General features: G+C 39.4%; 1 protein-coding gene across 4 annotated transcripts in view; it reads right to left on the bottom strand.

The window, feature by feature from the left end:
- The window catches only part of CBLB (Cbl proto-oncogene B), a 134,323-nt gene that overhangs the window by 28,780 nt on the left and 92,710 nt on the right, over positions 1-12,833 (bottom strand). For all 4 annotated transcript variants that reach the window (XM_080375452.1, XM_080375454.1, XM_080375453.1 and 1 more), the window contains exons 10-12: positions 11,862-12,065; positions 3,511-3,696; positions 592-957 (exon numbers count right to left, since the gene is read on the bottom strand). In XM_080375452.1, the coding sequence (XP_080231578.1) occupies positions 592-957; positions 3,511-3,696; positions 11,862-12,065 (756 nt within the window). The remainder of the gene's footprint in view (positions 1-591; positions 958-3,510; positions 3,697-11,861; positions 12,066-12,833) is intronic.

Here is a 12,833-nt window from a genome sequence, read left to right as displayed (position 1 = left end):
GAAAATGATGTTTTACTGATGAACCACACAACTGACCTTTAGAATATTTAGCTTGTTATGTTAATGCACACAATATATCTGACAATTTAAGTCCATTTGTATACCTCATCTGTATGTACTGTACACATCACAGATCGAAGAGGTTACCGAGTCCCCACCTCACCTATGACAGAGGTAACTGGAACATCTGCTTTTCCATCAGGAAACACATACACAATTCTGGCACAAGATGCTTCCACATTGGACCTGAGATACTACGTAACTATACTACGACAGTGATTTATTATTATCATGCACCGACTGCATGGAGAATTTACTAAAAGGTTATAGCACAGCTAGAATTTTCTCTCCGTTTCTTGAAGATTTCATGTTAAAATTGTAACTTAGACCCTCATGTACTGTTTCTTTTAAAATCACAGTATTAACAAACTGTTGATTTAGGACCAGCTTATTACCAAGGATCAACACGACAGCCTCAGAAACAGCAGACAAGCACTGACCAGCACAAAGAGCACGCTACCCGCAGCACGACAGCGCTGCAGGGGGGTCCCAGACCAGGATCCCACACATCACATTCAGCACATTTCATACCTTGGCACCTTCCGCAGGCAGCTCGTGCCGTCTGTGTTTCCTCATAAATCCTGGATCAGAACCGATGCGGTTGTGCCTTCCATTTATGTTTGAAATCGCAGTCAGTCCTGGTTTGGGAGAAGCATCGCTCCCCATTCGACATCCTACCAACTGACCTGTCCCAAACACATCCCTGGGACACCAGCCTTCCAGGGGCACGGGCTGGTCTCTGGAAGGCACGCTTTCCGGGTGGTGCAGGTGTCTGCTCATCCTGTTCTCCGGTGGAATTGGAGGGGGTCGCTCCGGTGGGGGCGGTGGAGGATCACGCAAGGGAGGTGGTGGTGCTGGCAAAGGTTTGTCTTGTTTCCTCACCATACAAGGAGAAGACTAAGCAACACAGGTTTAAAAAAAAAAAAAAAAAAAAAAAGTTACATATAGATGTGCGTATTTCTCTCGTGGTCAGGTATGGCTTTACCATTTCTAACCGAGATATTTTCAAGGTGTCACAACAACACCTGCAAGCAGACGAAATGTTAGCCTTGCCCTCTCTGCCGAGAGCACGCCCCCAGGTCAGCTGTTGCATGAGTAACCCAAGGAAGGAGTGCAAGGGATAAAAGACAACGGACAGAGGCAGGTTTATCTGACCCATCATTTTTTTCCAGAATCCTTTGCATCACTTCTTCAGCTGCTGAAATGAATTCTGAGGAGTGTTTGGAAAAAACAGACTGCCTGAAGCTGAATAACCCCGAACAAACTAAAACCCACGTGCAAAAGGAAATGACTTAGTGACAGCGAATGAGCACAAAAAAGCAATGACTAGGGAGCAACTGGGAAAAGAAAATAACTACTGCTGTTTTAATTGTGTACCTAGGGATAACTTTACGGTTAGAGTGCCCCGCTTGTGTGAACCGCAGTTGTGTGTTTCAGGTAACACACCCAGGATGCAGTTATGTTTGCAATTAGCTCATCTGCAAACGACCTTTGCCAGAGTACATCCTTTCCCAGTATTGAACCATATCACAAATGGTGAAATGTCTTCCAAAATTACATGTACTAATATTAGAAAGCTGGAACCCAAAAAAAACCAACAAAACCAATAAACCATATGTCAGTAGCTGTACAGCTTCTAAGAGCAAAACTCTGATAAACCCAAAACATTTTCATTAGGAGTGAATTACTAACAACATTTTACAAAATAACACTCAGGCCAGGTCTTTACAAAGTGTTTTTCTCTTACCACCAGCTACTATAAGTAATACAGGGAAGATTATTTCCCTGGGAAGGTGTAGTTTTCATGGACTCTGCTAAGCCTGCGTAATATTACCACTTGAAGAGATTGAGGTTGCAAAAGTTTTAAAGTAACAACAGCATTTGCTGTCGCTCCACAGGTTAGCCCACCATTCCTCTTCGTGCAGCACCTCAACACGTTACTCAGACTGAAAATAAAAGTTATTCTACCTACAGGTCTATTAATATTCAATATAATAATATATTAATATGTTATTATTCAATATATGCAGTGTATTCAATAAATGTTTAATTCAGTTGCTAGTTAAGAAAAAGTTATTCTCACTGCCAAGGCAAGAACATAATGGCTGCCTCCAAATTCTTTGTTATAGTTTATAGTTAATTATAGTTTTCCATTGCAGAAAAAGAGAAGTTTTTGACTGAAGCAGTAGTCTCAGAAGGACTAAACTGCCATCTTTTTGTTCTTTCAAAGTATGAAATTATTCTTTGTTGCCCCCACCTTGTTTCCTTTTCATCCCCCCAATTATCTTTTAAAGTGAAATTTCAAGGGAAAAAAAGGCATTTCCAAAATAACATCACTGAAAAATTTAAAGCAATATTGATATTTCTGATTTTCTGATTTTTAAAAGACAAACTTTGTAAAAATATGGTATTGTAGAATTAATTTCTAATGGATGTGCCATATGTTTAGGATATATCCTCAATGTGTTATAAATTCCCTTGTATAATATAAGAAGTGGTGAAAAACCATTCAAACTTCTGTTTTTCCCTCTAAATTATAAACCACTAGAATCTTAAAAAGAGGTTGCTTCTCAAGCTTGAAGTAAAAACCTGACAAAATAGATAGGGTTCTTCATACTGGATTATTATGAGCACACAGCTTTCAAGTCATGTCTTGATCTTGAATTTGAACTCATCATCTAAAAATGAAAAATTTAAATCTAATTCCCCCTCCCTATACAGCACTTACAACAAAATGATCAACTCACAATAGAGAGGAAACTTAGTATTTGTTCTCCTTCATGCTTATCCACTCCCAAGAAAATCATTAAATCTTGAGTATCATTAGTTTCACAAAACACAGCATACAATTTATTAGCTATAGAGTCAGTATTATTTTCCTTGAAACTGGACTCCTAATATATGCTATTTAAGGTTTTGGAAGCAGTGTATCTGCACATATTTTTCTTGTAAGGATGCTGTGGAATTTGAGGATAAGTTGTCATCAGAGCACAACATGTAATTTTAATAAGATAATGACCTCGAAATCTATGTTTGGGAAACTTTAATTTCTATTTATTTTCAAAAATCAGGGTTTACTACAAAACTCATCCATTAGCAATGTCTTTAAAATTCTGACCCTAACCAATTATAGTATAATCAACAGAGAAACAGAGGTCCCATCTGACCAGCACACGTAGCCGCAAACATCTGACTGTGTAAGGTGTGACGGGCACTCGCCAGAGTCAGCTGAAGGAGATAAGGGACTTAACCAATGTGGATATAATCTAAAGTTTTTCTAAGCTACAAGGAATTAAAGAGCTTTTGGACAGAGCAAACTCCCGAAAAAGAAAACATGCATGGAAAATTTCAGAAGTGCAACTTCCAAAGCAAACATGCAAAGCTCACCTTGAAAACAATACAATTTCTAAATCTTCGTTTATAAAGGAATAATGGTTCAGTAAGACTCACCTTTGGTGACCCAGTAGGGCTGGCACATGGTGACCGTGCTACTCCCTTCTGAATAAGGTCCAGACGAGGAGGTACAGGTGGAAGACTGAGGTGGGGGATCTGCAGGGGGTCTGGGAGTGGTTTTCTTCTTTGTGCAAGAGGGGAAGATCCCGGGGATGTCACTGGTGAATTCTGCCTCTCATTGCACTTCAAGACAGAAAAAAACCAATTGCTATTTACCTGATGGTCAGGTACACAACTTCCATTCCCCGAGTAAAACATCCGATATTTTTCAGGTACTTACTAACAGTAATTTATCATAACGGACACCCTGCTGCTCTTTAATTAATAGTACAGGTGCTCATCTTACAGTTACTGAAAAAGAAATCTACAAGTCTGTCTAAGTCTAACTAAGGTCCATGTCAACTTGTGATGAAAATAGAAGAACAATGTATGTTCCAGTAATTCATTTAAGAAAACAAGCAATCATTGTCATATGAAAGGGAACAACCACTAACATACAAAGATGCTACTGCAGTGCTGCTGCTCTGCATAACCTTTTTATTACTAGAGAGCACTCCATGTAAGATTCTGTAAATTGCTTGTAAAAGCTGGACATCTATGCTACTGTCTGTTAAACGCAGCCCATTTTCAACATATACTTCCATAGAAAACAGAATGTACCTGTCTCCTGAAAACTTACAAATCACAATTATCAGTAAGTCAGCAGGCAAAGAAATTAATTCTTCCCTTATTTATGTGTTGATTTACCCAAATAATTTTAGGACAATTCAGTTTATCATTTTAGCAAATATGGAACTAATTAGTCACACATACACACACTCCTCCCCCCCAGTGACAAATTATGATACTTCTTTCTCTTGACTTGTCCTTTCAAACTCATTAGAACCAAAGATCTCACTCCTCAATCCAGGCTCCACCTGTTTTTGCAACTAGTCCCTGAACCTCACCTGGCTCACTTTAAACAATCAGAGTTTAATTGCCTGCATAAATTAGTTGTTTCTGTGAGCTCACCGTAGTTGTTTCACTGTACTTACTGTACGTAACCCTGGCTGTTTACGCTGTTCCGTGCTTTCCCTGACAGTAGGCACAAGTAGCTGGAAGACATTCACACCGAGCATCAGCCTCAGGCCACGCGTGCGCCGAGGCACCTAACTCCGTACGGGGCTAACAGGCTGCCAGCTTCCTAAGGCAGGCACGACAAACTGATCGCAAAAAAATGCACTCAGCTTTACGCTAAATCACTTTGATCAAAACTTTCCCCCTCATTTCATTAGCTTTTTCCCACCGATGCTGTACAGACCCGTAGCGATGACAGGGGTGAGACTAGGAAGTTCTTTAACAAGGTAAACAAATAAACATTACCTTTCTTTACATGTGGTGTCTATATTAAAGCATCTGAAAACTTCAGAAATTCAAAAGCAGATCCAGGAAAAGGATGTAATAAACAGTCTCCTCACTCGGTGTGCTGTATACTACAGCTTAGCTTAGTATTCTGTTCTACATCATTGAGATTGCCAGATTTGCTTCAAAAACTAGGAGCTACCACAGTATTACTTGCAATAATAATAAATATTGCAATAAACCTTGCAATAAAACGTGAGAGAGAGGAGGAGCTGCTGAAGAGCTAGAAGGCTGACGTGCAATGCCATGGCCAGAATGATTTTTCTGTTGATACCCAAGGTCTTACCACTTTGTCTACAAGTGTAAGCTCAGCATCAGGACTACACATTCAATTTCAAGAGGCTGAGCAATTCCAGGTTTGTGCTCTTCACGGCTACAAGTAGTTTCCCAGTTTCTCTTTCCAATGAAGGAGGAGTCACACGATGTTCATACTAAATGGCTTGAACACAGCCCTGAAATTTTCTTTGTTTCCTTTAATTGGTGAATACCCCTGACCTTGACTGGAAGTCCATGAGGATAAACACGTGAATGACTGAAGTGCTTCACCTCTCTGAATATTATGGAAGGACGAGTAACTAAGCTAGATAAGTATCTCACAAGCATGCCTGAGCAACTGCAATTATAAAATAACTATGAACTGAACGTCAATTCATTTTCCTTAACAGAAAGCATCTATCTTTTAAATAGAACAATAAGCACTGTATCATTTCATGGCATTAATTTTCAAAGTTTAGTTATACCTCCACCTGAAAGCTAAGAGACATGTAATAGAATATATTCAATTTTTTGGTTTCAGCAGACAGAAAATTAATTTATTTCCCAAATTATTTGAAACAACTAATACACAGGTCACACCTTCAAACAGATACAATTATTTAAAATAAAAGCCTTGCAGTAAGTCTCTACATTTTATGGTGTTCCACAACTCGTCTCAGTCAGCAGGGAATTGCTCCAGGAGAACTAAGAAACAACTCTATATGTAATAGGAGTCGGAAACAAAGAATAAGAAAAATAAGAAATACTGCAGAGGACTGGACAGGAAACATTTGTTTGGAATTTAAGATGTTCTAATTGCCGTGGAAATAATTAATGCAACTTCCTCAGAGCGCAACCTGACACTATTCCTATACAGCAGCCTCCTCTAACACAGCTGTGCTCTAAAGAATCATCAAAATGATAAGCTCATCCCTCCGTCAGCCCACTGGTGCCATTTGTGTCAGACTTTTCTCTTACAGCAACAAAACAACAGTCCAGCTCCAGCAGAGACAGAAATCATGGGAATATTCACATCTAAAACCCAGTGGGGACGGATTTTCAGATTTGCGGAAACAAGTGGTTGAAAAACACACCTAATATGTAGTAGGCAGTAACAAAAAACCTAGAAAAATATTAAGATTCATTTAGAAGTTCAAGAGTCTTAAAACGTGATATTTTTTAACCCTGCTGAAGCAAGAGATTTAATTTATGCGATTAATTTCTGGTTCCACATGTGTCTGTTATTTAGCTATCTGTACCCACCATATTCCATGGATGGTAAATCAGAACTGCCAAAATGAAATGGAAAGAAGCAGCAAGGGTGTGAAAGGGCTTCCATTAAAGCTTACATCAGTGCTTTGTTTCAAAGTAGAAAAATCATCTTTCAGTCCCCTGCACTACTATTGCCTACAGCCACAACAGTCCCACAACGCGCTGTGGCCCCAGAGATTTCCGAAGGGAACTGATGATGACCAACAGGTTAAAGAATAACTTGAAGGAGGGGGAGGGGGCGTAGGACGGCTGCAAGCACAATCAGTTTCTCCCCCTACAGGGAAGCCTAATCCATATCACCACTTGGTGCTTAGCTAAGAGAAAATGCTTTGCTGGGACTATGAGTCCTTGTTTACTGATATTAAAAATAAACCAAAGCAAAATACTCTGCATCAACAAACCGGTTTTCTTCAGCATTCTGTATCAGGGTTCCAGCGTATTCCCATCATATAAAAAATCCCATATTTTTCCTGTCAGCCCCCATCCAACCTCTCCAACTACATCATTTGATGTTTGCTGATGGCTAGGCCAACGAGATGGTTGCATTTCATGTGGCCACCAGGGCACCAACAGATGTACACAACACCTACTTTCCTGACAGACTCCCTAAGGACAAGGAGATTTAAAATTTTTCTGTTTGTCACCTACTGGAGATTTCTGCGTATCTTCTCTTCACTGGAAATAAAGCAGTAATGAGAGCAGCACGGTGACAAAAAAGTAAAGCAGGCAAGACACAAAGCAGTACAAGTGAACTGGCAGTGACAGAAGACAGACCTTTGGCGTACAAAGGAGCCCTGCTGCAACAGACCTGAGCAATAAAGATGTCATTAAGGAAAAGAACACAGACGCCTTTGTAGCAGCACGGACTGCATCTGGCTGGCACGGCTGCTGCCGAGGGAGAAGCAGCTGTCACCGACTTCGCAGCCGTACTGTACTGCGGAGCTGACCACACGTGTGCTATTTAATCAGATGTATTTATTACTGGGATATACTGGTATCCGTTTGCCCCTAGTGGCTGTGAATTCAAGAATAAGCCTGCTTTTGACATTACGGTTTCTAATGAAGGTTTTTCTGATGGAAGTATTAAGCCAGGCTATCGGTTGGAGAGGTTTAGCTCCCAACGCCTTTCTGCCAGACAGGCACATCTGAAAAGCACACTTGACACAAATCCTAACAAGTGACTCACGGAGGAATATTATCCTGATTGCTAATGTCCTGCGGGAGCGGACTCAGGAACTGAGAAACTGTATAACAAGACATCTAGGAAGGTCCACGCAGACCTACACCAGAAGTGGATTTTCTATTTCCAAGTAGTTCCCTGAAGTTTCTGTATTTATAATCAAATAAGAGTAACTCATGCATTTGTTACTTCTTGTTAGGATAAATTTTGACCAAGACAGACCAGTACAATCCGGACTCAAAAATCTGTGTGAGGATATAGTTACATCACTTATGCTGACGGCTGTAAACATTTTTTTCACAATCAGGTGTGTCCTTTATTTGATCTTCCCTTTGCTGACCCAAGCAAACACGTGTGCCGGAGGGCGCGGGAGCAGAGGCTGCCCGGGGCGGCAGCAACACACCTTCAGGCAGGGGGCACACGCTGCCGCCCACCACTCCTGCCCCGCTCCAGTACGAACCGCCGAGCAGCTGAGGACTCCTGTGTGGTGGGGCAGGATTTTAATGCATTCCCACGAACCAGCTGCACCATGAAGGCGGCAGTGACAGGTATGTGTGAGTTAAGAGTGCACAGATGAAGGGAATACCTGGATAAGTACTTGAAGTGTTTATTTACATATTCCTGTATTTTGTATCATGGAATTAAAAACACTATTACTACATAATATATGCTTTTTTTCATTACCAGGACAATTTAATAATTTGGAAATGAGGAGGAGTAGTGAAAAACACAGTCTCCTCCCATATTTTGAGAGCCAACGTCTTTTGCCATGATTTGTTAAACCTGAGCTAACTCATCTGCTGGAAGACGCCTACTCATGACAAACAGTGCCTCCCCCAGTCTGACAATTTCCTGTAACTATTTTAAAGTAACAGAATCCAAGTCAGTCTTCGGTGCATTCAGACAGCTAGGAAATTAATTCCAGAGAAGACTGTTACTCCCCAGACAAGGTAACTTCATCTAGTGTTAGAAGAAAGTACTTTTAGAGAATGTTAATTCATCTTAAGCTATTGAAAACCTCATTAGTCTTGCATACTGCTAAGGCCTTCCTCTACATTTTCATGTAGTATTATTTGGATCAAACTTTACCTTAGCACTTATGAATTCAATATTATTTACTCTTTAACAAGAACTCCTGCACTATGCATTTTCATTATTTCCTTTCTGTCTTTTTAAAAGTGTATCACATAATATCTCATACAAGGTAAAGTGACAGATAACTCATTGGGATAATGGGATATTAAGCATTATGGAACAATAAATAAAAATAAAGAAAAATCAGTCTACCAGGGACTCAAATGCCCTCTTTAAAAATGGAAAAAAGCCATTTTTAATATTTACGTGAGCCTGTAATCTGCACATTTTTTTAAACGTGCCTTTCATAACGTTGTGCTTGGCTAGCACAAATGGATAGAGCCGAGAAAAGGATCGCTTCGGGCAGTAACTGCCGTCGCTAATCTCATACCACGGGACTGGAAATTTCTCAGCGATGAGACAATTAACAGAGGCTTTGGCACGACTCTTCATCTTTCTTTCATAAAGAAGTATCTAAAGACAAATTAGTAATGAAAAAGAATAAGCTGCTTGATGAGGCAGATAAACAGACTAATTGCAGTGAGTTTCGCTAAAGCCTCCGTTGCAGCTGATCTGCTGCTGCTGACTCACACACAACACCTACCTAGCAAGAGTGAGTCTCTTTTCTTAAAGTGTATCCATTTACTCATTCCATTAAAGAATGAGTAAGTAGCTTCGTGACTATTCTTTTCCTTAAAGCAATTTCGAGTCTGAGGTTCCTCAGGGACTTAATTCAGATACCTCTTACAGTTAGTGAGCACGCTTCAGAGACAGAGCGATAAAGTGCAGAACTGGTCTTCTTCCGATACCCAATTTACATTCATAATTCATAGAGGTACAGCAGGTGACAAAAATCTGTGTCTTCTGTGACAATTCCATGAAAGGGTTTTTCAGCTTTTCATTTTGCCAAGAGGAGATCACTTGAAAACCCACCCAGGCCCCTTAATCAGCGACGAACCTGACTGCGCTGTGTGTGCTTCTGCAAGGAGCTTGCTGCAGCTTTCATTGCATTAGGAATATCTATCCAATACAGGTCCCAAAGACAGTGCAAACTGGTAGTAACAGCTTAGAAACGTGCTAACAGTGCCCCTCTCACAAGGCTTTCAGGACAACAAGGACTGATTTGAACAGTTCTGCAACCCACAGTGAAGCTCCACAGTCACTTTTATCAGGACTTCACGCCTCTGGAACTCTCCTCTTCCAGCAGGTTTACCGCCTCAGCTCACTACTAGCCAGGCACGCCACAAAGGCGGGTATTCCCAGTAATACCACGTGTCTGGCCAGGTGATTTGAGACAAAATCAGCCCATTTGATTTTCAAGGATTTAGCAGCTTTATGTTGAGAAAGTATGAGACAAACCCTGCAATAAAATAAGAATTGAAAGATGTGTTCCCTGGGATTACACAGTAAGCACAGTATCAGCAGGTAAGCTGCAAGAACTAAATTATTGTCTTTGCCATCTAACTTCTATTGCTTCAACAAATCCAACGGCTACAACAGACAGCCATTAGGCAGTACCATGGTCACATTAACAGCATTAACAAGGAACAAAGGAAAAATTCAAAAAAAAGTACAAAGCCTACATAATGTCGTAGAAGAAAAAAAGAATTTCTTCTAGCAGGCTCTGAAGAAATGCTTTTGCGGGAAAAAGAAATTATTAGAAGAAATGGACATGGCTGATGAAGGCAGCACTAAAAGAAGTTGCATATAAATGATGCCATGTCCCACACTGGCGGGGTGATTAAGAGCATCCCTGTACAACCACTGGTAACAATTTTAAGGAGAAAACAGAAGGTAAGAATCACCAAATGGCCTGATAACTCAACATTTTCAAGTAAGGACTTCAAGAGGTTAACAGACGCTGTTCCTAAACTTCAGGGATAATTATGTTTCTTTCACCGAACAATGAAATTAGCGATATAAAAATAGCAAGCAGCAAAGCACTCAAGCACTCGGTGGATACTGAAAACAAGACTACTTATAGTAAAGCCTATTGTTCCTTCTTTTGATAAAAGCATAATGCATTTTTGCCTTATCATGGAAGTGATAGTGTTATAAAAGCCCATCAATTCCAGGCTATCTCACAGAGGTCAGGCTGCAGACTGCAATTTCAGTCCAGGGAGGAAGGATAAACTGTTCCCAGGAGTGGGCCATGCTCTATTACATGCACAACACAAAAATGATTCATATGACTTAAGAGGTTAGGAAGGATATCAGAAGTATGTATATTAACTGACAGATACCTTCAGATACAAGAGTGAAACGTACTTTTTTTTACAAATACAGTGATAAGGAAATGGAAGAGTAAGACGTTACAGAATTAATTCCAAGGAAACTATTCAATCTAGATGACCTTAGTAAAAGGTAAAATACAGAAAATGCACTGTAATTCAGTGTTGCGTGGCCTATGACAACATCTAGTCCAGGCTAAAATATAACAGTGAAAACTACCAACATAAAATAAACTTGTGTTAACTATTGTGCTTATTTATCAGTAATAAAATCCCCTGCAACCAAAGAAAAATACCAGAATTTAACATAGTTTCAGGACAAAGAACCATCCTGAAACACAAAGTCACTATGAATAATCTCAGATACATTTTTCCCACTAAAAGTACTGAATACTAAAAATAGAGGGGTAAAAAGTCATAGACAACTCACATAAAACATAATTAAAAGCTACTTGTGTACGATACAAATTGGGTTCCAAGTCACCTTTACAAAGCAATAATATTTAATAATACTTAGAAATTCAAGTTTAATCCTAAAACATTCTGTGCATATGTATATACACACATGCAGAAAACTAATAATATATTCTGTATACATTAATTTTTTTGCTCCTTACAAATAAAAATTCAGGGAACTCTCCATGCAGCGTAATCTGGGTAAAAGCCTCAGCTGTGCAAACTCAAGCTTCCTCCATTATAAACAGAGTTAAGTCGCTTCATATCAGCTGAGAATCTGGAAATGTGTTTTTTTTTCTCCTATTCAACTTCAGTGCTACTGCTGCAACATTGACGCATTTTGTTTTTTCAACCAGAGAACTGTCCAGCGAGTTGCTGGAACGCAGAGCGTGAAGTGAAACCTCTTGTTGTTTAACATTACTGGCAGCTTCATTTACAAACATACAGCTTTATCTGTTGTACGGTACTTGAGTATTTACCTTTCGCACTGAAGCCAAGCGATTCATCATCAAAGACTCTTCTCTATCATCGTCGTCATCCAAGTCCAACATGGGCATACTAAAGCTATCAATAATACTGCAGCATCTGGAGTTTTCATCCCTGGGATCAAAGGGATCCACAATGATTGGTTCAGTTCCTTTGATTTCACAGCGGCAGAAGGGACAGCCTTGGCCATCGGATTCCTACAGCAAGACAAAAAAGTACATAAAAGTTTAAAACTTAAAAATACAAGTAATTTAAAAAGCAGTAAAATGCCCTTAACGGGTCTCTAAGAGCTTGTAAAGACAGACTGGAGTGAACAGGAACAAGTTCACAGATATTGAACTATAGTAAATGGTAACATGACTGCACTTCTAGAGCTCGCTCTCTTACAAACATTAAGCTTCACTTAAAAATAACTAATAAAAATGCAACCGGTAGCTCTACAAAGCACCAAAATTGTAATTGTCTTAGTATTAGAGGTCAGGAGACAACATCTTGCCTTTTAGAATATAATTTTTCTATTTCTTCAGAAGAAGGAAGGCGAGGTGCGTAGATATAATGTATTTTATTATATAAAGCACTTCTTTTTGAGTTAGCAAATGCAGATGAGCTTCAGGGTATGCAGCTGTTATTCTCTAAAGAACATATATACAGTCTAGATATTGCCATCATTTAGCGATATGCATATCCAACACCTAAAGCTACAATCATTTTTTGACATGTTTAAGTAACAAACCAGAGGCTTGCACAATATTTTCAATAAATTACCTAAACAAGGAACTATTTTCACATGTTATCAGAAAAAAGAATTAGTTGAATTTTAACTTCTAAGCAGTAAAATGTGTTAAATGATTTTCAAGTAGCCGTATTTTCATTCCTTTTACTAATTTCAGAAATACTTTTTTCCTTGTCAGAAGTAACCAAAAAGCCTTTAAAGTAGATTTCAGGCTAGTAATGAACAAAAAAAA

Source organism: Falco punctatus, assembly GCF_963210335.1.
Source record: "Falco punctatus genome assembly, chromosome: 2".
In the NCBI taxonomy this organism is placed as follows: Eukaryota; Metazoa; Chordata; class Aves; order Falconiformes; family Falconidae; genus Falco; species Falco punctatus.
This window is presented reverse-complemented; position numbering and strand designations above follow the sequence as displayed.